At 54.8% G+C, this 27,414-nt stretch overlaps 1 protein-coding gene across 5 annotated transcripts; it reads left to right on the top strand.

Moving 5' to 3' along the window:
* The first annotated feature begins 1,853 nt into the window (after window positions 1-1,853).
* On the top strand, window positions 1,854-27,414 carry PTH1R (parathyroid hormone 1 receptor). Of its 5 annotated transcripts, XM_084753535.1 has the most exons (16): window positions 1,855-2,043; window positions 4,502-4,558; window positions 7,013-7,132; window positions 17,467-17,569; window positions 19,016-19,150; window positions 21,631-21,741; window positions 21,856-21,974; window positions 22,147-22,241; window positions 22,440-22,635; window positions 23,008-23,161; window positions 24,514-24,574; window positions 24,909-24,975; window positions 25,223-25,317; window positions 25,965-26,106; window positions 26,188-26,229; window positions 26,887-27,414. In XM_084753535.1, exons 3-16 carry the CDS (start codon window positions 7,058-7,060, stop codon window positions 27,268-27,270), a joined length of 1,779 nt encoding a protein of 592 aa, XP_084609661.1. In that variant the 5' UTR covers window positions 1,855-2,043; window positions 4,502-4,558; window positions 7,013-7,057; the 3' UTR covers window positions 27,271-27,414. The 5 variants fall into 5 exon arrangements, with proteins under 5 accessions (XP_084609664.1, XP_084609661.1, XP_084609663.1 ...); XM_084753538.1 differs by lacking the exon at window positions 7,013-7,132 and having other exon boundaries at window positions 1,854-2,043; window positions 4,460-4,558; XM_084753537.1 differs by lacking the exon at window positions 7,013-7,132.

The raw sequence follows: 27,414 nt of genomic DNA on the forward strand, positions 1-27,414 counted from the left end.
TGCCTCACAAAAACCAAACAAACCAAAGAGCAAAGCAGAACAAAAGACAATATGGTACCCAAGAGCCCAGAAGGTCTAAGGAGAGGTGGTGACTCTTGGAGACAAGGGTCTTAGAAACATGCCCTGGTGGCAGAAGGGTGGTGTGAGGCAGCCACCTCACGTGCTGGGCACTGGAGGCTGGCTTTGGAATGTGCTGAGCGGCAGCGGCTATGTGAATCATTATACCTTGTCAGGCCCAGCTGGGCCTTCCAGACATAAACCAGCTCAGACTGGGCTCAAGCAGGCCAGTCTCCAGCCCAGGTCACTGGGTCCTGGAGACCCTGGGGTGAAGTTTCTGGGATCTTGCATGGTCTCTGTTTTCCTATTTGTCTACATCTTCACCCTCAGCATCCGCCCCTGGTTCTGACACAGCCCATTCTGTGCAAAGGAGGCGCAAAGGAGGATCACCCTGTGGATAGCTTCCCGCCCTCCCCCCCCCACCACCACCACTGTGCATAAGCAGACCCCGAGTCTGGGGAGTATAGCAGTGTGAGGCCAGAGAGGACTTCCTGGCCCTCTAGATTCATAGCAGGAGTCACATTCCAGTGGGCGAGGAGGCAGCTATGGGTGGCTGTAAAGCTGCAGGGGTGAGTGCTAAAGCCAGAGTCTCTGCATCTGCCCTAGCTGAGACCTCAAGAATTTTTTGTTTGTTTGTTTTGTTTTGTTTGATTGGTTGGTTTTCGTTTCTTCTTTATTTTCAGTTACATATATTCTCTCTCTCTCTCTCTCTGTACACACACACACACACACACACACACACACACACAGAGCACATGTATGGAGATCAGCAAACACGTTGCCAAAGTTAATGCTCTCCCCTCCACTATGTGAGCCTCAGAGGCCAAACTCAAGTCGGCTAGGTTTGTTTGATGGCAAGCGCCTTTCCTGGCTGAGCCATCTCACTGCCTCCCCGCCCACCCCCACCCCCCAGCACCACCTTTTTTGAGACAGGGGCTCATGTAGCCCACCCAAACTGGCCTCAGGCTCACTATGAAGCCAAGGATGGACCTGCATTCTCCAGCCACAACTCCCCACTTCCGGCATTTCAGCCAGATGCCGCCACCTGGTCTAGTTTAAATGGTACTGGAGCTGCCTTCACGCTAGGCAGGTACTAAACCAACTGTGCTACAGGCCTGGCTGGAACCTCTATTCACTTATCTTACTTTGTGTGTATGTGTGTGCCTGTGTATGAGTTTCTGTGCACCGTTTTGTGCATGGAACTGTCTGAACAGGCCAGAGAGCTTTTAGATGCCCTCGAACTATAGGCAGTCAGGAAGCACCTGATTGCATCCCGGGAGCTGAATCCTGGTCCTCTGCAAGAGCACTAAGTGCACGTAACTCTCCAATCCCTAGTTACTTATTTTTGGGACAGGGTCTCTCTATACAGCGCAGATCTCCCTCATGCTAAAGGAGCATTCTTTCCACTGAGCTACATCTCCAGCTCAGGTGTCAGGTTCTTCTCCCTGGGATATGAATACGAGTCAGCCCATGGCCCCATTTTTTTTCCCCTAAGATGCCTAAACCTTGAATAAAATTACTCATAGATGCTGTGTGCATATCTGGTGGCAGCTTTGGATATCTGAGGTATAGAAAGCGCTAGAAGGATCAGACAGAGATGAGTTAGATAAATGGGGAACTAGTCATAGCAAGGCTTGGCAGGGTGAGGGACAGCAACTGAGGCACAGGCTCCCCAGAGGCTGAGTTGGCCTGGTGCCTGGAAGGCAGGCGCATGAGGGTTAAGGGGAGGGCCTAGCCCAGGACATCAGAACACTGGCAGGCTTGGGGTCTGGGACAAAGTCCTGAGGCAGTGCAGGGCTTGGTAAAAATAATTAATTTTTCTTTTTAAGCCAGAGCTGGGACTGGGGCCTCTCCTGTCCTCACCAGCAGTGTCCTTGCTCAGGCCTGAACTGGGGAAGCTCCTCTGGCAGGTCCGTGGCCTTCTCAGGGCCAACCTGAGTCTGCACCTCAACCTGAGGCCCCATTCGAAAGACCTGTGGATTCCAGGTAAGTAGGACTGGAGGGCTAGGAGGCCTGGGTGCAGCTGAGAGAAAGAGACAAGGTTGAGTTGCCCCCTGAAGCAAGCTTTCGTGCGCCTGTGCTGTGTCCCTGGGACAGACAAGGCATGCCCTCATGGCCTCGGACCTTGGTGTCGTGACAGCAAGACACCTGCGACCATGCCATCAGCCAGAGGAAGTCCATACCTCCAGATGCCTTTGGAGTGTGTCCTGACTGAAACAAAGCCTCCTGGTCTCCTGGGCGCCCCCCTCCTCCCTCCCTTCACCTTCCTGGGGTGAGAAAGTCAGACCCTGCTGCAAGAGGAGGGGGTTGCCCAGCCAGCTGCTATGGGAGCCTTCAGTGACTCAGCTGGATAGGGAGTGTTTATGAGCAGCCGAAATAGCTGTAAAAATGGCACCTTGCTTCACTTACGGCCTGGCCACCCTAACCTACACTGGCCCCTTGACTCAAATTTTTCCAAAAGGGACTGTAACTAGAGAAATGTCCGGGGTTGGAAACCTTGAAGGAGTCTCAGCCTAAGGTCAGGGTTCAGCCACTGGTTGTAAATCAGACTAGGATGAAGGCTTAGCCTGGGGTCAGGTTCATAGTGGGGGCAGAGCAGTTTGGGAGTAGAGCTATTCTTAGCTTGCAAGTGACTTTGGGGCTAAGTTGGAGATGAAGTAGAGGGAGGGGGGGAGGGGAAGGGGGGCTCAGAAGCAGATGTGGACTAGTGATGCCACAGAGCCTCCAGGCAGGTGACAAGGAGCTTTCTGAGAGAATAAGGCCAGACAACAGAACTGGAAGAACTGCTCAAGTCTGATGGCCAACTCGGTCCCAGGGGTCCTGTGTACCCTGGCTGGGGTGGCAGCAGCAGAAGCCTGTCAGCCTGAGGCTGCCACACCAGCAGAGGCGGAGCCAGAGTCCAGCCACTGCTCCCTGGTTCTGAGCTCCAAGGATCACCTTATCTCCTCCCGCTAAGCCTGGGCTGTGGCCCAAAGAGCAAAACACAGACCCACTCCCTACCCTTAGCCTTACTTTGCCCCCAACTCCATCGAAAACTGATCTGAAACTGAACAGAAACGGACCCTACAGTCTAGAGCCTGCCCATCCAAGGGTAAGGCTGGCTCTGCCCGACCCTCGAGTGCTAACTAGTTAATGTGTGATTCTGCCCCCCATTCCCATGGTGGCAGTTTAACCAGAGGCCTGGGGGTGAGGTAGGTGGCCATAATGTGGAATGTTTAGTAGAGAACTGCGCAGTGAGGTACAGAAGTTCCAGCTAGGGACCCCGAGACCCTCACCCCACTATAGTGGTTTCACAGCCCACTCTGGTCCAATCAAGGGCAAATCTTTCCTTTCTTTTGTTCTTCTTTGTTAGGGTGTTTGGTTTGGGTTTTTTTTTGTTTTGTTTTGTTTTGTTTTGTTTTGTGGGGGGTATTTTGCTTTGTATTTGAGACAGGGTCTCACTATGTAGCTCTGGCCTGTAATTTGCTATATAGATGAAGCTGGCCTCAAACTCACAGAGATTTAATTGCGTCTGCCTCCCAAGTGTTGGAAATAAAGGTGTGTGGCGCTACAGCCCGGCTCAAACGCAAAGATCTTAATTTGTCTTTAAGTCAAGAGCGGTCTATTGTCAGAACTAAGAACTCTGCCCCACCAGCTCTCAGATCCCCTCACTCTTGATTCTGCCATGTATGCCCTTTGCTCATCACCAAGGGAAAGGGCAGTCCGTGATCATTGTCACATGGAATCTGTGTCACATGAAATCTGTGTCATTTAGAAACAGCAGAGAAGGCGTGGTGGTGCACGCCTTTAATCCCAGCACTCGGGAGGCAGAGGCAGGAGGATTGCTGTGAGTTCAAGGCCAGCCTGGTCTACAGAGTGAGTCCAGGACAGCCAAGGATACACAGAGAAACCCTGTCTTGAAAAACCAAAAAAAAAAAGAAAGAAAGAAAGAAAGAAAAAAAGAAAAGAAAAGAAAGAAAGAAAAAGAAAAGAAACATCAGAGACCATCAAAGCATAGCACTATGGATCTTCCATTCTCAAGCCCATTGTGAAGGGAATGGGGGGAGGGGCATCTTCCTTTCTCAAAGAGCATGCGTACCACACAGACCCGGACTCACAATCTGGCACTGCCAAGGAGGATGTGGAGGCACAAGTAGGGAGTACTGTCCTCCATACCAAAGTGTGCTCCTGACAAGGAAACTGCAAAAACCATACAGAGAAGTGAATGTGAGCGCCCCGAAAGTCTCGAAGACTGCACATGCTGGGGATGGTGTGTGTGGGCACAGAAGCGGGGCATAGCAGGCAGGGTGGACCTGAAGCCCGTTCTCTCTGAGCGGTGGGGGCCATCTCCTTGAGATGGAGAGCAGGTTTTTGAGGGCTCGTGGAGAACCCCTGGAGCTCATGTGTTTTCACAAACCTTCAGGGGGCCCTCTGAGTCAGCTGGACATCTCCCTGGCTTTTGCAGATGAGAAAACTGAGACCGAAATACCCAGAGAGTCCTAGCGAGCAGGACACACAATTGGTAAGTAAGCAAGCAAAGGTGCCATTTCACCTGGTGGTAATTTTCAGGTCACCACACCTAAAATGGCTTCCTTCGGCAGCCCTCTGTTCCAAGGACTCCCAACCTTCTCTGGTGCCTGATGCGCCCTACAGGGACAGGACGCAAGAAGCCCAAAATCTTAGAACGCAAGCATAGAATACATAAATTCCTCCACCACAACCACCCCTTATACTAGCTCCAACCCCTACTCCAGACTACCTACACACACACACACACACACACACACACACACACACACACACACACACACACACACCGAAGTCCAGGGGCCCAGGGGCCCAGGACAGCCACCAGCATTTGGAGAATGACATGTTAGAGGGAGGTGAAGTACAAAAGTGGGTGTCCTAGCCGATCCCCAAATCTTGTAGCCTCGAACTTCCCCGAACTGGGGCTAGGATGGTTGAGGTGGATGGAGATGCCTGGCAAGCAGCTGCATATCTTCGGATACCCGGATTGGACAGGCGCCCCTCTAAGCAGGGAGTTCAACAAAGGTGCAGACCTAGGCAGGAGGAACAAACACCATGCGTGTCTCAGGTTAGCTAGACACCTGGACTTGCGATGGGACAGAGGATGGAGGACCAGGCAAGGGCGGGGCAGGACCCGAGGGCGTTGGCTGCGTAGCCTGGCTCTAGCTGGCGGTGGAACAGCTTCCCCAGGGTCTCCACACAGCCAGAACAGAAATCCCGCGGGTGCACAGAGAGCGCCGCGGCCCGTGGCGTGCGAAATACTAGGCGGCCTCCCCAGTGGCTCCCTCGTGTATCCCGCCTGCTCATCAGCCAGGGCCGGAAGATCTGGGGTAGTGGGTGGTCTGTACTTTCCCAAAGGAGAGAATAAAGCAAAAGTTGGGATGGGACAGCGTCCTAGCCACGGGATCTTCTCGATGTCAGAGCGCCCCAGATTCCGTCCCTCTACCCCCAGCATTCATTCTCCTGCTGAAATATCCCGGACTGTGTCTCTGGAGAGATGTCCCGGGGTTGGGGGCGGCGGGCTCGGCTCTGTCCTCCGCACACCCGCCCGGGAGGCAGTGGAGGGGGCAGGGGCGGAGGAGGCCCGGGGAGGGCGCGGGGGAGGGAAGAGGCTTCGGGCCGCGGGGGGAGGGGAGCGGCAGACGACTAGGCGAGGGACGCGCGAGGCGGGCGGCGGCTCGGAGCAGCGGCCGGGCGGGGGGCTCTGGAGGCCAGGCAGGCCAGGGGGGGGGAATCCCGAGAGCTCCATGAAGTCCCCCCGGGGCTGCGGACGGAACGCTGGCTTGGGGAGGCTGTCGGGGGAACCCCGACATTCATGGCAAGGCGGGGGCCGCGGCGGCGAGCTCGGAGTAAGTCGGGGCTTGGGATGGGGAGTTGGGGGGCCGGGGGCGTGGGAGGCCAGAGTGGGACAGGACAGACTCGGGGCCCGGCTAGGGCGAACCCGGCTGCTCCGTCTCTGTGTCAGTCTGCGGCGCCTCCTCCGAGTTCCGTGGAGTCACCAGCCCTGCTGCCGCTCAGTTCGGTGGCTTTTTTGGAAACTTGCAAATGTTTTCGTAGAGGAGAGGAGGGGGGAGCGAGGGAGTGACCGAAACCGAGCTTGGGGCCGCTGGAATAGCAGAGGCCAAGGCCGGGAAGCGCGAGCAGGGGGAGGGGGGTGCGGGGGGTTAGCTAAAGACCGACTGACAAGCAGACAGGCAGCCCCAGCATCGGGGCAGCAGAAGCGCTAGTGCCGCTCGGGCGCACGCGGCGCGGGTTCAGAGAATGGAAAAGGGGGTGCAGGAGGTGGCATGGGGGTCCAGACTGGACCAGGGAGCCGGGCCACTGTGCTGCGGTAGCGCCGGGAACCCGCGGCAGGAACACCGAAAGGCTCAGTGTCGTTGCAAAAGTCGGGAAGGCATCCCCTAGTTGCACGCCCCGCGCAACTCAAAACGCGCCCCCTGCCCCGCCCCGCCCCGCCCGGACTCCCCTGTTGCCCACTGCCGCGGAGCTAAAAATAACAGCCTGGTCGCCCCCCGCAGACCGCGACCCCGACCCCTCCCCCGACCCTCCCCCACTGGGCGTGGAGCGAAGCCACTGCTCCCAGTTCCCCCCAAAGAGGGGGGGGGAAAGACAGAGAAAGAAAGAAAGAAAAGGCGGCGCGGGAGGGGAGCGGGGGGCGGGCCGGGGGCGGGGGGCCCAGCCATATGGATGTGATTTCTCCGCTCCGAGGCAGACAGGCCGCTCAGCAGCGCTCGGCGCCCGCCCGCCGCCCGCCCGGCCTCAGGCTGCCTCCCTCCCTCCGCCCTCCCTCTCTCCGTTGCGCCGGCTCGTTCTCTCGCTCGCCCTAGGCGTATGGGCCCCGCGCCGGGCTCCGGGGCCTCGGGCCGCCCGGACGCCGGGGTCCCCTAGGCCGGGGCGTGGGCGGGGCGGCCCGGCCTGACGCAGCTCTGCACCCTCCAACCATCACCAGGGCTGGCGGCGGCTGCCCCGAGGGACGCGGCCCTAGGCGGTGGCGATGGGGGCCGCCCGGATCGCACCCGGCCTGGCGCTCCTGCTCTGCTGCCCAATGCTCAGCTCCGCGTACGCGCTGGTAAGTCCCTCCCGGTCCACACTCCAACACAGGAATCCTGGAGTTGTTCTGGGGTCCCTGGGACGAGTGTAGGCGCAAAGGCTTGGGTTTTCCTAATAGTCTGAACTTTGGGATGGGACCACCCCCCTCCCCCTTGCTCTGAACCAGGAACCCTGGTGCCTGCTCTCTTTGGGGTGTCTTACTGTAGGTTCCAGACGCCTGAAGTTTCCCCACTTCTGAAGACTTGGCTTGGGGTCCAGGCTCTGGAAATCTGTGGTTGGAGTTTCCCTGCACCATGCTTCTGTGAGCACACGGCTCTGGTAGTATGCATCTCTTTCGATGGTGACAGTGCGATTCAGCCGGCTCTGGGTGTGGAAGTCTCAAGGACTGCGTTGGGGGGCCTCCACTTTCGCAAGTTTTGTTTGCTCCTGCGATCAAAGCTGTGTGCAAGAACTCCCTTAGACTGAGGGTAGGGTTTAGAACCCTCTCCAGCTCTCAGGATCCCACCAGACACACAGATGTAGGTAGGAATGGGACAGCTTTACCCAAAGTGGGAGTCGTTTGCCCAGGGAGGTGGGTGTGGTGTGCCGTGGAGGTCCCCTTGGAAGACACTGACCTCACAGTACACCTTGCAAAAGATACATGCTGTGGGGACATTCTGGCGGGTGAGCTGATCTTTGGGAGGGGGGGCGTACTGTGCGGTGGTCTGAGAGCGGAGACTAAGTAGAGAGGGCTGAAGGGAGAGAGACAAAGGATTAGGATGAAAGCTCCCGACCCCAGCAGGGACAGCAAAGACAAATAGAACGACAAATAGAGCGCTGGAGACTCAAGGGAAACCATGACCCATCTTGGGCTAGGGTCTGGGAGCCATTTCTCAGAGAAGAGAGTTTTCCTGTCCTCTCATATACCACAGTAGCCCTACCCCAAATGTCCAACCTATTCCTGAATCAGCTTTTGTGCCTGACTTGAAGTTCTCATTACTTCGTACCCCAGCTCTGACCCAGGTCTAGGGAGACAGGGCAGGCAGCTTCCTCCACGGGGGACAGAACCTCACATCCGAGGACACATGCGGTCAGGGACTCAGCCTTCACTTCGTGTGACCTTGGACTGTCTTTCTCCACATCTGAGTTGCCCATCTGTGAAAAGGGAGCGCAGAAGAAACATTTACCTAACGTCCTAGAGTTTGGTTTTTCTTTCTCTGGTGCCAGCGCTCTATTTGCCAGTGCCCGAACCCTCACGATTCTAGTCCAGCAAAGGGCAACCAAAGGCAGACACTGCCCCAGAAGAGAAGTTGTGCACAAGGAGACAAGCTCGGAGGGCCTGAACTCGCCGTCCAGGAGGTGCTCCAAGCACAGGGCGCGACAGAGCTATTTGCTGAACTTCCCTCAGTGTGTGTTCATGGGTTAGACCAACTGATGGGTATGGCATCTTGAGTGTGTGCCTGAAAGTTCACGAGCATTTGTCGGCATCTGGATTGGTCCGTAGGGTCATATGTATTCGAGTCCACATGTGCCTGAAGCTGTGGCTCTGCACATGACTTTAAGGGCAGCACAGTTGTATATGCATGTGTGTGCATGCACGTGTGCACCCTGCGAATGTGTGTGCACACAGGTCTATTGTCTGCTTGTATGTATTTAGCACATGTTTCTCTGTTTTCTGTTTGTCAGTCCATTGTTCGAAGTCCTTTACGCAGATCAGCTAGTTTAGTCTTCCCAACAACCCTCAGAGAAAGGTATTTTCCCTATTTTTTTTTTTTACTCGCCCAAATCCACAGTCACTCTGGCCATTGTCTATCTATGTTAGCCAGGTGCCAAGCCCTGTACTTAACAGTGTGTGGTGGTATGGGGTCCCCAGGGCTCCATAGTTCTTGGTAGAGGAGTTGAGGTATATGCAGAGAATTTTCCTGATTTAAAAGGGTCCCAATCCCAAGCTAAAGGCAGAAGGACAGATGCCAGTGTGGCTCTGCAGGGACCTTGCCGTGGTGTGGGAGCACATTGAACCATCTCCCGCTTCAGGCCTAAGGGATGAAGTCCAAGGGAATGGGGTTCAGCCAACCCACCCACCCACCACACACCACCCTGTGGGATCCCTGGGCTCAGCTGGAGCCAGCAAATGACTGGCACCCTGCCCATTCTCCTAAGTCTAGGGGCTACTGCTCTGCCTGGATGTGCACAGGGATGGACAAAGCCCGTCCACCTCCGCCATCACCAGACTTACAGGCTACATACTCAGCCAGATCCAAGGCCCGGCTTACTTCTCCCATGACCTCTGTGGGGGACCACATAACATCCTACTGGGGGAACACTGACCACAGCTGTACTCAGCTGGTCCATCTTCTCCTCAGAACAAAGAGTAGCCTGGAGACAGCATGGGAGGAGTAGATTTTACATACAGGAGGCGATAGGCCCACGGCTTATAAGCAGGAGAAAGGGTGGTCTTGTCCTTTGAGATCCCTAACTCTAGGGCATCTCTGGGGAACCCTCAGCTCACATGAATGTGAACAGCAAGTTGTAGAAACAGAGGCAGGAGGCAGGCCTGGGTGCGGGATAGGACCCCTGAGCAGGCCCCGCAGACACTATGTGCTCTCTTAGGCCAAAAGTGCAGGCAACATCTACTGGGGATGGGGTGGGACTTTTATGTTTATTGTGTGTTGGTGTGTGCTTAGCCGCGCTTGCGGTAGTCAGTTCTTTTCTTCCGTTGTGTACGTTCCAGGTATTGAATTCAGGTTTCGGGCTCAGACAGCACTTTACCTGCTAAAACTATCCTGCCAGCCCAAAGGTGCTTGCTTTAGAAAGAAAGAAAGAAAGAAAGAAAGAAAGAAAGAAAGAAAGGAAGAGCATGTATCCAGCAGCGGCTTTCATAGAGCCTGAGCTAGAACCTGCTACATATGTTGTCTCGTCCGGACCCATTCTCCCAGCCACGTTATAGGGGAAATGACCTTTGGGGTTTGCATCGTGAGACTGGCAGAGGTGGGATCCGAACCCAGGACTTCAGAGTTCTACAGGAAGACTTTTTCCAATAAGTGGGATGGGAGTGAACTCTGGGCAAGAGGTCCCTACGTGTCCCTTTGGCTTTTCTTCTTTAGAAAATGAAACCTATTATTGTACCTTCTACCGTGTTCATTTCATGACTAAAGTAGGAGCGCATTTTATAATTGTTTTGTATTATTTTAATCTCTGTGTGTGTGTGTGTGTGTGTGTGTGTGTGTGTGTGTGTGTGTGTGTATAGGTGTGTGAGGTGGTGGTGGTGGGCCCTTAAGGTCTGAGGACAGCCGGGTGTTGTCCTCATCTTCCACAGCACTTGAGACAGTCACCAGGCTCTCGGGCTTCTGAGAACTCTCCGGTTCATCTTGATGTGGGTTTGGGAATCCAGTCCTCATTTGTGAGCACCGAGGACCTTCCCCAGCTCAAGAGTTCAAACCATTGACATTGAGCAGAAGCCTTCTTTGGGTGCTGCCAAATTGCTATTCCCTTTCTAGAGAAAGTCCTTCTGACAGTCTAGGGCGGGTCATCTCTCTCTCCCTGTGCTTTGAATGCTGCCTCTCTGTATACGTAGCTAGGAGAATGCCGTGCCTTGTTTGGTTTGTTTGTTTGTTTGTTTGTTTGTTTTAAATAAGTCCACTGGGCTTTTCTACACGCATCATTGTACCTAAAGGTATATCTTCATGTCTGTGAATATAAATCTTTTAAAATAGATACTTCGTGCTTTTTAAGTATGTGTTTACTCTTGTGCAGCTTTGTGTAGGTTTTGTGCATACACGTAATGCTGGAGGAGGCCGGGAGAGCATGTCAAATCCCTTGGAGCTGGGTTTCAGGCTGTTTTGAACAACCTAAAGTGGATGCTGGGAACAGAACTCAGGTCCTCCTGCAAGGACAGTATGGGCTCTAACAGCAGAGCCATCTTCTCCGGCCTCCAAATCATCATCATCATTAGTGTTGTTGTTGTTGTTGTTTTTATTGCGTGCTTATTTGTCTGCGTGTGTCTGTGCACTGTATGCATGTGGTGCCTGAGGAAGCCAGAAGAGGGCGTCAGATCCCCTGGAATTGGTACAGGGAGTTGAACCTAGGTCCTCTGGAAGAACAGCTGGTACTTGTAAACACTGAGCCATCTCTCTGTGTCCTTTTTAATCCTGTATAGTATTCCAAAGTATGAACATTAAACACCCCTAAGCTGTGCACATTCAGACCCTTTCTCCAGCTCCCTCTCTCCCTCCCTCTCTCTCTCTCTGTCCCACCCCCACCCCCATGTCTGTGTGCGTGCATTCACACGTGCTCTCGAGTGTGCACAAGAGTGTGTGCGTGTGAGAGGCGTTCCAGATGGTGGCAGAGAAGCTCCTTGAAATGCCCTCTTGTTTCACCATGTGACCATTTCCCGGTAGGATATTTCTAGAATTTGTCTTTGCTCGGTCTAAGAACATGCACATTTTTTATTTTAATAGGCATGGCCAAATTGCCTTCTAAAAAGCTGTGCTGGTTTATACCCACCAGAACTGACCGCAGGGCCCTCTCCCCGCTCGGCTCTGCCTCACAGGATGTGATGAGGGGGCCCTTTTGTTTCATCTTAGCATTTTGATAGGTGAAAAAGACGGTGTCTCCTGTCATTTTAATTTACCCTCCGCCAACGATTTTCGGACTTGATACTTGTTTATTATCCATCTACTCAGAGAGCTCTCTCAGAGCCATTACCCATCTTTCTATGGGTTATTTATCTTGCATGTATTGATTTGTCGGGAGCTTTTTATATCACCTGCCTTTAAACACATCCTTCCCCCCCCCCCCGCCCCCCACCAACTCCCAGAAATGCCTAACGACAGAGCGAGGCGGGGCACGGGCCCTCCCGAGGAACTCGGGTTTTCTTCGGAATGTTTTAATGAGGCGTCGCGCAGCCTCCCCCAGATTCCTGTTGTGGGTCTTCTGGGGACACTGCTTGTCCCGCTACCACATCAGGAAGGGAGCTATTTCAGAGAGCCCCAGGAATAATAAAAGGTATGGTGGGGTTTTTGCAGAACCTTGAAATTGTCTTTAAAGTGACTAGGAGAGGGCAAAAGGTGCTCAGGTTGGCAGACATGGGAGACCTCCCAAGCCCTCTAGAACCTCAGCTCTGGGACAGCCTTGTGCCCATGCTGAGCACTAGTTAGCTGCCGTTACGCTGACAGGGTTAGGTTAGGCCACCCCATACTTCTGGGCCTTGGTCCTCCTGCCTAGCTCAGGTAGAGGCTGCCTGTGAAGATCCACCATGTCCTAGCAGCCAACTCTGCCATCCCAGGCCCCAGCCCACCGCCTGCCCCAAAGGCGGCCACGCTGGCTGGCTGGCTGGCTGGCTGGGATGAGAGGCGTCACAGTGCCTTCCCCCCCCCCAACCCCTCCCAGCCCCAAACACAGGCAGCCTGTTCAGAAGGCCTGGCAAGGGGGAGGAAAAGTCAGCACTTGTCAGTGGTGGCGGGGCAAAATGAGCAGCCCGGCCCAGCCTGCTGTGGCCAGCCAGATGGACAGAGGACAGCAAGGTACAAGAGAGCAGTCCCCAGCCAGCCAGCCGGCACGGGTCAGCGAGAGGTGCCAGTGTGTATCCCAGTAGTAGAACCTGGAGAAAGGGTGCAGGAAGGCCAGAAGGTCACAAGGGGATCTCCCGAGGGCCAATACTTCTTTTTCTCTTTGCCAGAGGCATTCACATCCTTAACACCAAGGCCCAGTTATCCTCTGCCGAGTTCGAGGAGTCAGCCACATCCCAAGCTCAGTGCCACTGTTGCCTCAGTGGGCACCTCTGCTCCCTTTGTAGATGCTTGATGTAGCAAAGGTTGCAATCCAGGGCGCTGGAGACATGATGTCATGGCCGGTGCCTCGGCATTCATGTAGCTGTGCAGCTGTGCATCCTTTGCTTCAGGACTGATGCTTTGGTGTAAGGTGCACCGTAGCTCCTCTCCTGGCCCTCTCCTCCTAACCGTTCTTTAGGCCTCAGTCTCTCCTTTTGTAAAGGTGAGGATGACATGAGTGCCAGCCGATGGAGAGGGTCCTGTGGGATGGGAACATTCATGGTGAACAACCAAGTGTAGCTGGCTTCTCCAGTGGCAGGCAAGGAAGCAAAGCACACTGTCCCTTAGGGGACCGTGCTGACCCTGGTAAGGGGGTGGCTGATGTGGCCCAAGAGGGCATCCTGCCAAGAAAATATTATACAACGGAAGCACCTTGCACAGATGCAGAAGTGTCAGAACTGGAAAAGGAACTCTTCCATCTCCTCCAGTTTTGTCTGAAGGGGCAGAATCTTGACGCGGCTGAGACCACAGATGCAAATGTGTAGAATCTGGCAGGGAGGAGAGGAAGTTAAGGGGAGTGGCCCTCATTCGGGCGATGGTGTGGACCGTGCAGTCTTCTACCATCAGCACAGTCACCAGCCTTGACACGCCAGCATACTGCCTTCAGCGGCACCCTGCTACCTCCCACTTCGCCATTCTTACTGGGTCCCCCCTGGGAGCAATACTAAATCAGATCAGCTTAGCTGGGTGGGCATAGTGGTGTCCACCTGTATACCCTCAGCGTGCAGAGGGCTGGAAGCTCTCAGATCACGTGACTGGCACCCCACCTGAACTGAACTCTGATGACAAAATGCATCAGATCTCTTGACAGCACACCTCCACAACTGAGTCAGCAGCATCCCGGTTTGTAAGTGACACGCCAGTTTCAGCTCCTATCTGTCTGTACCTTGCCTGAAGCCTCACCTGTGCCCCCCCCACACCCCTGCACCCCCCCCTCAGTGTTTGCAGGCTGCCCTCCCAGCTCAGGGCTTAAAGTCGTATCACATCAGCCCCTGCAAATTCACACACTCTAGACATGCTTGTTATATGCACAAGAAGGCGCTATTTGCGCTGCTGGAGGTGGGGGATGCTATGGTAAGTGAATCGGAGAGACTGTCAGCCTTAATCCATAAGGTGGGAGAAAATATTCAGACAGCTGGTACCAGGGCAGATGACCCTGTCATTGATGAGTCTGAACTAAATGACATCTGACCCCATTCCTAATTCCTCAGTCTTGTCCCTGAGATCTAAGATGTATGTACAGATTCTGGATCTAAAACGACGCTGCTCTGAGTTCTTCATTCTCTGGAGCTTTGCCAAGAAGCTCTGGAGCTCTGATGGAGTGGGGGGGGGGGAGGAGGTGATGGGGGAGGGAGGAGGGAGCAGCAGACAGTGCTGTTGTCTGGCTAGTCAGAGTGGTCAGCCGTTTCCCCCCCCCCCCCCTCATCAACCAGGAAAAGGACTGGTGAGCTCACCTACCTCCAGCCCAAACTTGGGGGCTATCCAGGCCCACCCCAGCCAGCACTGCTCCCACTCTTGGCCCCCAGTTCTCTCTAGGGTTGCACAACCCATCAGCCCCTTGCTGTGGACCCCTGCAGACAAGGGTGTTGGGGCTGGGATGGGAGAGTTGAATTAGTCCTATTACTACTCACTGTTGCAAACAGCTTTCCTCAGCCAGCCCTGCTCCGGCTTTTGATTTTACAGGAAATCTAAAGCGCTGGGCTTAAGCAGCTTTGTGAGAGGCACTAATCAGTGGTCAAGGTGGGATTTGGCTCCTGTGTTAGTGGAGAGAGAATCCCTGACATGGGGCTGAAAGAGAGTAAGGGGGCTGTCTGGGCTTTGGCGATGAGAAGCTGTGTTCTGAGGCTGGCAAGGAGGAAGCCCTAGGTAGCGGGGCTGCCTCTTCCCTTTGAGGAAGTAATTTCCTTCCTCTGAGCCACATTCGTCCTGCCTATCAGCTCTGTCTTGAGTGGGGTGACAAGTAGGTCTTAACGCCCAGGGAGGTCAGAGGCAAGAGGCCTTGGGGGAAGGATGCTAGAAGCATGTGGCCTTCTCTGGGCAGGAGACGAGAGACTCTGGAAAAGGGAACCAGTGGAAGGTTAGACTGCCACCCACCCCAGGCTGCTGAATGGCCATGTTGGTTGTCTCTGGTTGTCAGCAGGACAGTTTTCAACCCGTGACCGCCGACCTCTAGTTTGGGCATCAGCTTAGACTCCCTGGTCACATCAGTGGCTAGCCAGGGCGCTAGGAAGCTAATGCATCAAGTCTTCAGAGACGGTGCTTCAGTCAGTCAGCCACTCTAGAACACTCCATGGGGACAGGCAGAAGGAAGGGATCATAGAAAAATGGACATGGGAGGGAGAAATGGCAGGACAGTGGTGTGGATGCTGGTTATGGGGCAGGTGGTAATATTGGTGATGGTGCTGATGTTGCCTGAGGTGGTGCTGATCTTGATGGTGATGGGGTAGGCAGGTGGTGGGGGTAGCCATTCTGGAGATGGTGTGATGGTCCTCGTAGTAATGGTGGTGTCTATGGTGTTTGGCCCAATTACGGCAGTGATGGTAATGGTGGCCCCGTTGATGGTAACAGCGGTGTTTGTGGTGGGAATGGTACTTTTCAGCAATGGTGATGTATCATTGGGAGTGGTGATGGTTAGGGTTGGTGCTGATGGTAACTGACAGATATTAGCCTCGATGACAGAACAAGTGGTAGAGGGTAGATGCTGTAATAGGAGTGAGGTGGGTAAGAACCAGACCCTGTAGTAGCCGGATCTCCAGCCATCAGAGGCATAAGGAGAGCTTCAGGGTGGCTTTGGAGGTCCCTGGATCTTAGCAAGCCAATTTGTCCTCCCTGAGCCCAATTACCCTGCCCCTGCCAGCTCTGCCATAGGTGTGGTTAGAACAGTGGGAGGTTAGGGCTGAGGTGCCAGCAGCACATAGGAATCCACTTCAGCCAGCTGAGTCCTGGGTGTCCACTGTAGATCCCGGCTCGGGAAGCAGCAGACACAGGCATGCGTGTTGGAGAAGTTCTAGAACACGTCCAGAGGCCCACACATACTCCTTTCCCCACAGACATGTACACAAGCATGTTCACAAACGCATCAGCCTCCAAGGCCTAAATTCACACGTTAGGCAGTTCCTGCGTGAGGGGTTACAGAAACGGGGCACACAGAAGTTCACACACGGGCGAGACAGCGTGTGCGCGCAGCCAGTCACACGCACGCGCAAAGATGCCCGCGCTCCTCCGCTAAGTAAAACCAGCAAAACTGGAGCTCCGCGGAGCCAATTGGAGACTCCTTGGCCTGGAAGCCCGAGCTGCTGCCGCCAAGAGACGCGGTCAATTAACTTCTCCCTGCAGCCGGACTCCCTGACCCGGGGCCGCCCGCCCCCTCCCGCCGGCCCGCCTCCTTCCTCCCAGGCCTCCAAGTTCTCCGCCCCTCTTAGCTCCACCCTTACTAAAGGGACCCGCCTACATGGCCAGGCAAGGACTTGGTGAGCTGCCTGCTCAAGGAAGATCAGGCTGTGTTCCCTAGAGTTTAAAGGGAGATGTAGCCTTTCTAGGGGAGCCTCAGGGGCCATGAGGTCTGAGGGTACATGGCTCTAACTGCCCTGGGTTGTCCCAGAGCATCACACCCTATTCTGGGATGTGATTCCCTTAAGGGCCATACTCAGAGTGGGGTTAGGACAGCTCTCAGGCCAAGATGCTGGCCCCAAGCTTCCAAGTCAAGGAAGACAGGAAACTTAGATCTTCTCCATCAGCCACCAGCTCAGCATGAGACAGTCCTACCCTTACACTGTTTCCTTTTCTGGGGCTAAAATGGTGCTACTGGGTCCCAGTGGGTGTACAGAGAGGAAAGAAGCAAATGAAGGTATTCTCAGAGTGGTCAGTAGGAGCGAAGGCCATGCTGGGCCACGCATGTCCTCCACAGCACCTGCTGGGATGGAGGGGCTTCAGGTGGGAGGAAAGGGTCCCCAGTAATGCATGTGGGGGTCCTGCACAGCCCAGCGATTGCTCTCGCTGCTCTCTCCGCCATCCTCCCAGCACTTCTTCCATCCTCCCTAAGTTTTCCTGGAAGGGTGAGATTCTGACCCTGGGAAAAGCGCTCACTGAATGCTCGGCCAGGATGGAAAATGGTGACTGCCGTGGTCCCAGGGGGACCTTGAGACTTGAAGGAATTTTAGGCTGAGTTTGTCTCCTCAGAGTTCAGCAACTCTTGATCCAACCCCAGGACCCCAGCAGGCAGCGGGGATCCTGTGAGGCTCCTTTTCTGGGACATTCCACTAGTTCCCATGTGCCCCAGGGGGATGGACCAGACAAAGAATGTCCGTGGATCCTGGGTTACTGGTGGACAGACAGGGGACAGCCCCCACTCTGTTCTCCTCCATTGTGTTGCCATGGCTTAGAACTTTAAAGGGGGAGCTCTGTACGGCAGATGCTCCCCGTGGGGCAGACTTCCCACATTTCCCTCCAAAGAGGAAAGGGAGAAATCCCTGGGGAAGTTGGGTGGCTTTGGGATCAGCCGACTCACCTGGAGCTGCTGCCTACAGTCTGGTCTTTGGCTTGGCAGGTGGATGCGGACGATGTCTTTACCAAAGAGGAACAGATTTTCCTGCTGCACCGTGCCCAGGCCCAGTGTGACAAGCTGCTCAAGGAAGTTCTGCACACAGCAGGTGGGGGTGGGGGAAATGAGATGGGCATGAGATCAGCATGGGGCAAGGGTGTGGGGAGGCTAGGAAGCAGAGACAAATGGGTGAAGGGGTTGAAGGCTCCCTCATGGGACACCCAGCCAAAGTAAAGGTGTAAAATGAGATGGATCAGGCAAGGGTGAAACCAGCAGGCTCAGGTGGTCCTTACCTTCCTGGACTCATGGAGGTGCTGTGTGCTCACTGACAGCCCTCAGATCCAGACATGGCTGTGGGGGGCTGTGGGGGTGGTGGTGGCTTTGGACAGATCGGCTAAAAGATAGGTGGGTCTCTCCTTTGCAGATGGAGGGGTGAAGGCAGATAAGGCACAGAGTCCTAGTGGACTTAGATGGGGTGAGGCAAGCCAGGAGCTTCGATGAGGGTGCTGGGCCCTTACAGGGTGGGCTGGGTCAACTTCTTTTAAAGAGAAGATAGCCAAGCCATGTCGAGAAAGATGGGGAGGTCCCTAGAATATGGGGAACTCTGAACACAGAGCTCCACCGGAGGACTAGAGTCCCTAGAACTAGATAGGGTGGGTGGGACAGGGGCTCAGGGGTGTGCCCAGCCTATAGCCTGGAGAGAGGGGGCCCCATAGCATCTCTAAGAGACCCTTGCCGTGGCAAAGGGAGGTGTCTGCCATCCACTCTCACAGTTCTGAGCCCTGGCTCAGGAGTCTCCTCTCTGCCCGCTCCCTTGAGTCCACTCTCTGGAAGCAGGTATGGGCTACACTGACATCCATCCAGAATGCCATTCTCATGCCAGTCCAGGGGCCTGGACCCAGCTTCCCACAGAGCCCAATGTAGAAGGGCCAAGGTGCCCCGGCTTGGGCTACAGCTGTACTCACACAAGTCAGATAGTGGGAAGGACTTTCCAGCTAAGGGGAGAGGCCTCCAGTGTCTTTCCAAGGAAGAAAAGCCAGGCGGGTGGTGACTTCAAGGGCACTGGTAGAGGCTGACCTAGGGCGAAGGACCAGGCGGCGGAGCTCAACTGTCCGCTCCTAACACAGTGCACTGTCTACACCTCCCCTGCACAGCACACTAGCCTGACTTGGTTTCCCGCATTACCTGGCCACCCATCTCTCGCAGTTTCTGCCATGCGCCCTCTGGTGGGCCGTTCACTCCTTCACGGTCTTGGCTCCCGGGTTGCCCCAGCCTTCCCAACTTCACTCTAGCAGACCCCACACTCACATGTCATTCACCCCCCATTTGAATCTCCGCTGACTAACACTATTTCCTGACTGTTTCTCCACCCGGCAAACACGGTACAGTTTCTGAGTCACTTGCTTGTCCTTCATCTCCGTCGTCCCAAGAGCCTGAGTATCAAGCATCCTTGGTAGGGTCGTTGTAAAAAGGGGGAGTGTGTGTGGGGTGAGGCGATAACCCAGGGCTGTGGTGATAGCACAGCTGATGGCTAGAACCGTCCTGATTTCTCCAGCCAACATAATGGAATCAGACAAGGGTTGGACACCAGCGTCTACATCAGGGAAGCCCAGGAAAGAGAAGGCACCGGGAAAGTTCTACCCCGAGTCTAAAGAGAACAAGGAGGTGCCTGCTGGCAGCAGACGCAGAGGTATGTCTGCCTGCCCTGCCCCATACCCCTTCCTATGCAGTCCCGTGGCCAGGCTCAGCTCCACCTGTCCCCACCGTCTGTCCTAACCCCTTGAGTTCCTATGGGGAAGTCAGACCACAGCTCCCTTCCCAGAAAAGCAGGCCAGGAGACAGTCCAAGAGGCAGCCTGGGGATTGGGGGGGTGGGGCCAGGCGGTTGGGTGGCCTCAGGACACAAGGAGATGTGCACAGTCGACTCACCCAGCACTCCCCAGAAAAGGAACCAGAGCCACAGGAAACCCATGACCCACTGAGATAAAGAGAGGACAGAGTCAAGGAGAGATGAAAAGAGACAGAGAGGGAACAAGATGCTCAAACCAAGAGTCTGGCCTGTCAAAGGAGGCACAGAAAGACACATAGTGGGAAGAGCCACAGAAAGACACATAGTGGGAAGAGTCACAGAAAGACAGACACATAGTGGGAAGAGCCACAGAAAGACAGACACATAGTGGGAAGAGCCACAGAAAGACAGACACATAGTGGGAAGAGCCACAGAAAGACAGACACATAGTGGGAAGAGCCACAGAAAGACAGACACATAGTGGGAAGAGCCACAGAAAGACAGACACATAGTGGGAAGACCCACAGAAAGACAGACACATAGTGGGAAGACCCACAGAAAGACACAAGTGGGAAGAGCCACAGAAAGACACAAGTGGGAAGAGCCACAGAAAGACACATAGTGGGAAGAGCCACAGAAAGAAACATGGTGGGAAGACCCACAGAAAGACAGACACATAGTGGGAAGACCCACAGAAAGACAGACACATAGTGGGAAGACCCACAGAAAGACAGACACATAGTGGGAAGACACACAGAAAGACAGACACATAGTGGGAAGACCCACAGAAAGACAGACACATAGTGGGAAGACCCACAGAAAGACACAAGTGGGAAGAGCCACAGAAAGACACATAGTGGGAAGAGCCACAGAAAGAAACATGGTGGGAAGACCCACAGAAAGACAGACACATAGTGGGAAGACCCACAGAAAGACAGACACATAGTGGGAAGACCCACAGAAAGACAGACACATAGTGGGAAGACCCACAGAAAGACAGACACATAGTGGGAAGACACACAGAAAGACAGACACATAGTGGGAAGAGCCACAGAAAGACAGACACATAGTGGGAAGACACACAGAAAGACAGACACATAGTGGGAAGACCCACAGAAAGACAGACACATAGTGGGAAGAGCCAAAGAAAGACAAACACAGTGGGAAGAGCCACAGAAATAGCAAGAGAGTAGGGCAGCCTCAGCAGGGTGGAGACAGACAGTGGGACTTAGGAGAGAAGAGGAGAGAGCAGGAGAAACAGGGTTGCCTCAGGGAGGTGAGGAGAGACAAACAGAGCCCAAGCTGTGGCCACAAGGCCAGTTAGAGCCAGCAGGGTGGGCAGCAGATTCCAGATGGGCCACATCTGGGAGCCTGTGGTCACCCTGTGGCTCCCCAGGGACCAGAGGGAATTGTGGGCCTGGCCGGGTGGGGCTGGGAATATGGCGCCCAGGACAGAGAGCCTTTCACCGAGCTGGGTGGGTCCAGCCCTCAAGGCTGCCTTCCAGGGAGGTTAGAGAGTCCTGTGGTCAGAGCCCTGCAGTGGGGGAGAAGGGGGCTGTAATCTGGGGGTGGAATGTGGGTGATCTAGAGGCTGGGGACCCTCTGAGGTCACTTAGCATGGCTGTCAGGGCTCCAGAGTGAGTTCTTTGAAACAACATTAGCACTTGGATTTGGAGGATGGTTTATCTGTCGAGTCTTCCGTACAGCCCTGGATGGCGGAGCTCTAGGCTGATACCGTCAACTTCTCAATGAGGAAATGGAAATGCAGGGAGTGGGGACACCTGTGTGAGGTTAGCAGCACTTTAGAAGCCCAGCTGGCACCGAGAGCCAGACTTCCTTCTGTGGTCTCTAGGGAAGCGTCACATAGGAAGCCTCCCAGCTGAGGAAAAGTATGAGAAAAAAATGTTCAGGCTTTTGATAGAAGCATACACCGTTAGTCTCAGAATTCTGGGGGCGGGGGCAGGTGGATCCCTGTGAGTTCAAGGCCAACCTGGTCTATCTACAGAGTGAAACAATGTCTTTTTTTTTTTTTAAGTCCCTTCTTCAGAGACATGTAGAAAGGTGGGACCGAGAGGCCAAGGTCTGTGTCGTGTAACCTCAGTATGTCATCCACTTCTCTTGTCCTTTTCCAGGAAAATGGGGCCCTTGTTAGTACTTCCACCACAGGGACTGCAATAAATTCTCTTAACAGTGAGTTTAGGGAGCAAGAGGAAGTAAGAGCTCAATATGTTCTTCCCAGATTGCCCTGAGCCTTTAGTTTCTGGTCACAGGGCACACCATCCCCGTGGGAGTCAAGCCCCGAGCGTGTTCATGTCCCTGGGTCTTAACTATGGATCAGACTCTCCTCCCTTATCTCCTGCCCCGTGTTTTCTCTGGGCACAGGACGTCCCTGCCTGCCAGAATGGGACAACATCGTTTGCTGGCCACTAGGGGCTCCTGGTGAAGTGGTGGCAGTCCCCTGTCCCGACTACATTTATGACTTCAATCACAAAGGTGAGAGGCTAGGCAAACGGGCTGGGGAAACACAGGGACACCATGAAGTGGAGTTCAGGGCCTCAGCGGCTCCAGACCGCCTTTACCCGCCCTAACTGTCCCACGTCCCTACAGGCCATGCCTACAGACGCTGTGACCGTAATGGCAGCTGGGAGGTGGTTCCCGGGCACAACCGGACATGGGCCAACTACAGCGAGTGCCTCAAGTTCATGACGAATGAGACTCGGGAACGGGTGCGCGCTTTCTCCCTCCCAAGCTTGACCCATAAGACCATACCTACCCCATCAGTGAACCTGGGCCCATCGACACTCCTAGCCGTTACTTCAGCAACCTTCATTTGTGCTTCACTTTCCCCCTTAGTGTGGTCCTCTCTGAGTCTCAGTTTTCTTTCTTTCACCTGCGCAGGAGGTATTTGACCGCCTAGGCATGATCTACACCGTGGGATACTCCATGTCCCTAGCCTCCCTCACCGTGGCCGTGCTCATCCTTGCTTATTTTAGGTGGGCGGAGCAAGGGGAGGGGCGGGGCAAGGGCAAAAACGGGCGAGGGGGGCGTGGTAGGGCTGGGTCGGGGGTGGGGTCCAGGGTGCGAGCCTCCCTTTTTCCCCTGCGTGATGTTCCCCACCTACTGGCGCACCGCCCAGCTTCCTGCCCACCGCTGCGTCCCCCTCACCCATGGTGATGTTGCACGCCCCGCAGGCGGCTGCACTGCACGCGCAACTACATCCACATGCACATGTTCCTGTCGTTTATGCTGCGCGCCGCGAGCATCTTCGTGAAGGACGCGGTGCTCTACTCTGGCTTCACGCTGGATGAGGCCGAGCGTCTCACAGAGGAAGAATTGCATATCATCGCGCAGGTGCCTCCTCCGCCCGCCGCTGCCGCCGTTGGCTACGTGAGTGCCCCTCGGCCGCCCTCAGGCTCCTCCCCTTGCACCTACAGCCCGGCCCTTGCTACCTCCTCCAGCTGCAGGACAGCAAACCCGTCTCACTGGAACCCTTACCCAGCTCAGCTCGGCTCCCAGCCTTACTGTTAACGGCTCTCAAGTGTTCCCTTTTTCTCCACACTGGAGTGCCCTAACCTCTCCTCCTCACCTTGCCATCTGCTGCTAACACACACACACCCCCACACACCAGGTCCTAACAGCTTATGGCACCAGTCCCAGCCCAGCAGCCCAGAGTAAGCTCTCCTTTTCCCCTAACTCAGACCAGACCTTGCCTATAAGATGAAGGCTCTACCTTTTGCCTAACTGTTGTTGGTCTCCTAGGCTGGATGCCGTGTGGCCGTGACTTTCTTTCTTTACTTCCTGGCCACCAACTACTACTGGATTCTGGTGGAGGGGCTGTACTTGCACAGCCTCATCTTCATGGCCTTTTTCTCGGAGAAGAAGTACCTGTGGGGCTTCACCATCTTTGGCTGGGGTACGGAGACCAGTGTGGTGGGTAGGGTGAAAGCAAACCCGAGTGTAAGGTACTCCCATGCTGTCATGTCCTACCCTCTTATTTTGTAGCAGGCTGGAGGCCTGCCCATCCTGCTGTGACTTTGACCCCGTTCCAGGTTTAGGAGACTCAACTTGGCTGTGGGCAGGCTTCACACAGTGCTCTTGGCGTGACCTGGCATTTCATCTCACTTAGGGTGATAATTGCTGGGCTTGAGATGAGGTTAAACTTGAGACCAGAGTGAGATCTTCAGTCACTAGTTAGACTGGGGTTGGGGGGGTGTGTGGTCTGGGCTCTCCTTCTACCCAGAGCCCTGTGGGAGGGGCTCACATCTGTTACCAGGAGGTGAGGTCCAGAGCCACAGGCCCAGCAGCTCAGTACCAGCTAGTTTCTGCAACCTCTCTGCAGTCGGTTTCTGGGATGCTGCAATCCTACCAGCCCCCCCCCCCATGCTCCCCTCCCCGCCCCATGGGCCCAGGGATCTAGTTACTGATAACTGTCCATTACTGCTGGCAGCTCCAGAACTTGGCTGGGCTCTGGGGAAAGCTGCCAGAAAGTGGAGGGGTGGGCCAAGTGGCTTAGAGGCTCCTGGGCTCAGCACCTAGAAAGCCCTGGTCTCCACAGCCTCCTTGGCCCTTGGCACATGCCCTACCCCTGACCTCAGCGTGGAAGTCCCAGAGCTGGGCCGATCTGGGCCTGCTTCCAGTTCCGGGAACTAACTAACAGAAGCTTCTGGGCTAGAGGGTATCTGAGTGGGCTGGAAATGTGTGGATTAGGGAGAACACAGGACCTTACGATCTGGGAATGTCACACCCTTACCACAAACCCAGGTGACATCCTTTCTTTCCAAGGATCTCTGGGCTGGAATAGAGCTGGGGGAGGGGAACCAGGTTCCCGTCACTCAGACTACCATGTGTCAGGACCCTGAGGTTCGCCTGTGGCCTCTAACCAGCTGGGCAAGACAGCACTTTACCCTTATCTATGAAGGCTAGGGCCTTCCAAGCCAGGCTTGGAGAGAGAGTTTTAGTACAGAAAAATGCTAGCTACTGGCTGTGTCCCCATAGGTGCTCCCAAGTCCAAAGCAGAATGAACTAGAATAAGCTGTTGATACCATGTTATTTTGGCATATGCCCGGCAGGCATGCACAGGTACTCGCAGGAAGCCAGGAACCTAAATGGGGCGAAGAGTTGCACTGAGTCCTGATGGCTGCCACCTCAGGCTGTTAGGGTGGAATGCCCTTGTGCCTAGGGTGAGGGGTTGGGGCAGTGAGCCGAGGAAAGTCATGGAGTTTGGGGCAAAGTACACAACCCTCACACAGTCCCCTGTGCACACAGGTCTGCCAGCTGTCTTCGTGGCTGTGTGGGTTGGTGTCAGAGCAACGCTGGCCAACACTGGGTAGGTCCAGCAGCAAAATGTACCTGTTGGGGGGGGCGGGAGTGGGCAGGGACCTTGAAACAGGCTGGAAATGCTCTGGTTTCCACTTCTATGAGTTGTGGGGAGACTCTGTGTGCCATCAGCTCCAGCCTCAGGCACTCTTGATCAGCCTTCAGCTAGGAACCACCTCAGAGTCACAGGGGGTGACTTCCAAAGAGGCCCGTGAGTGCCTTAGGCCTGGATATAGGAACATTCTGTGTCCTTGACAGCTTGTGTCAGAGCAGGCCAACTCTGGGGCCCACGAGGGCAGGCTGAGAAGGAAGGGGCCAGTGGCTAATGCTGCATCCTCCTGTAGGTGCTGGGACCTGAGCTCCGGGCACAAGAAGTGGATCATCCAGGTGCCCATCCTGGCATCCGTTGTGGTGAGCAGGGGTTGGGGTTAGTGTGGGCACGAGCCCTAGTGACTAGCTCTTAACAAAAGCATCTATGAGAGCTTCTCCTATGAAACCCCAAGGACCAGAAACCTAAAGACCTGAAGACCAGATGATCCCTACTCCAGTCTAGACATGGAAACTAAAGGCCCTAGGAGTCATCTAGAGATGCAGTGACAGAGTAGGGTTTGTGGCATGCTACTAGGACAAGGTCTCCAACGCAGCCTCCCTCCCACAGCTTAACTTCATCCTCTTCATCAACATCATCCGGGTGCTTGCCACTAAGCTTCGGGAGACCAACGCGGGCCGGTGTGACACGAGGCAGCAGTACCGGTGAGTTACAGCTCTTGGGAGTTGAGATGGCGTTCAGGGTCATGGCTGCAAGCACTGTGCCCAAGAGAAGACAAGGTCCCGTGGTTGGTCTTGTGAGAGGAAACTCCGTCTCTGTGGGCTTCCTGCTAACTTCCGACTCACTTCAGCCCTGCCTGCCCAGCAGTGCTGGGTCACACTCTGCCCCGTGGTATCAAACTTTGTACCAGACTAGGGCCTGCTAGTGTGGTGCACACCCAGACACCCTCAGACAGATAGATTTGGGGAATCAAAAGGACAGAAGGGTAGAGGTTGTCTCCAAAAAACGACATCAGGTCAGGAGAAACCCAAGGGTTGGGGTCACAAGTGCATAACAGCAGGTGCAAAGAGCCCAAGTACCAAGCAGCTGTGCGCGTGGTCTACTCGAGGACACCCCTTAGGACAGAGAAGCTTCAATAACACTTTGCCTTCTGGCAGAAGCCATTCTGGCTGAACTTGGTTGCAAGCCACAGTAGCCAAAGCCTCTCCTCTAGTCCTTCCGTCTTTTCTGGAGCCTGGGCCTGGTTGGGGGCGGGGGCGGGGGCGGGGGCGGGGGCGGGGGCGGGGGCAGGATGATGAAGCACTGTTGTGGGGCAGAGACCATGGTCTTACTTGCGTGCTCCAATGGCCAGGAAGCTGCTCAGGTCCACGCTGGTGCTGGTGCCCCTCTTTGGTGTCCACTACACTGTCTTCATGGCCTTGCCGTATACTGAGGTCTCAGGGACACTATGGCAGATCCAGATGCACTATGAGATGCTCTTCAACTCCTTCCAGGTGCGTGGCCTGCCTGAGGTCCTGGGGCCCGGGGGGGGGGGGGTGAAATGTGGTCCTGACTACACACGCCTCTCTCTACAGGGATTTTTTGTCGCCATCATATACTGTTTCTGCAATGGTGAGGTAAGCAGCACATGGCAAAGAGACAAGGTTGGGGGGGGCGGCCTGAGGCTCCTCAAGCCCTGTCCCCTACTCCCTCTCCTGTCCCCACTCTTTCTTTGCTCCTAAAGATCTTTCCTGATGGGGCTGGAAAGATGGCTCAGTGGTTAAAAGCACTGGCTGCTCTTCCAGAGGGCCTGGGTTCAGTTTCCAGCACCCACATGGCGGCTCACAACTGTCTGTGACTCCAGTTCCAGGGAGATCTGACACCCTCACACAGACATACATGTAGGCCAAACACACAGAAAAAAGTACATAAAAATAAAAAAATAAGTAATTATTTTAAAAAAAAACCCTTCCTAATCACATTGTGACGTTATAGACAAGACTTCGAATGTGGTCCAGGCTCAAAATGTACTGAGATGTGTGGGATCTTCCATGGGTAGCATAGCAAAGTGTCCCTCAGCATCAGAGAGGACTGTTTTAGAATTCAGTCTGAGGGCTCAGCCATTTGGGGGTCATTGGAGCCAACGGCATTCTGGCTGTGTCAGCTGCTGGCTGCCAAACACCACCATTCTGAGCTTGGGGTCATTTATTTGGCTTGACCTTTCTCAGTGGCAGCAGGAACATACGACACAAAGGCTAAGAGCACACCTGACTGCCACCCATCTCTTCCCCAAGGTACAAGCAGAGATCAGGAAGTCTTGGAGCCGCTGGACACTGGCGTTGGACTTCAAGCGCAAAGCACGAAGCGGGAGCAGCAGCTACAGCTATGGCCCCATGGTGTCTCACACGAGCATGACCAATGTAGGCCCCCGTGCAGGACTCGGCCTTCCACTCAGCCCCCGCCTGCTGCCTGCCACCACCACCAATGGCCACTCCCAGCTGCCCGGTCATGCCAAGCCAGGGGCTCCAGCCGTTGAGAATGAAACTGTACCAGTTACCATGGCGGCTCCCAAGGACGATGGATTCCTTAACGGCTCCTGCTCAGGCCTGGATGAGGAGGCCTCTGGGTCTGCACGGCCACCTCCGTTGTTGCAGGAAGAGTGGGAGACAGTCATGTGACTGGGTACCAGGGACTGGACTGCTGCTGGCAAATGGACAAGTGGACAGATGGACCAAAAGGCCAATGTTTGGCTGGTTGTCCATTCAGGACTGGACCAGGAACATAAAAGGAAAAAAAGAAAAAAGAAAAAAAAGAGAAAGGGA

Source organism: Acomys minous (genome assembly GCF_964271855.1).
Source record: "Acomys minous genome assembly, chromosome: 13".
Taxonomy (NCBI): Eukaryota; Metazoa; Chordata; class Mammalia; order Rodentia; family Muridae; genus Acomys; species Acomys minous.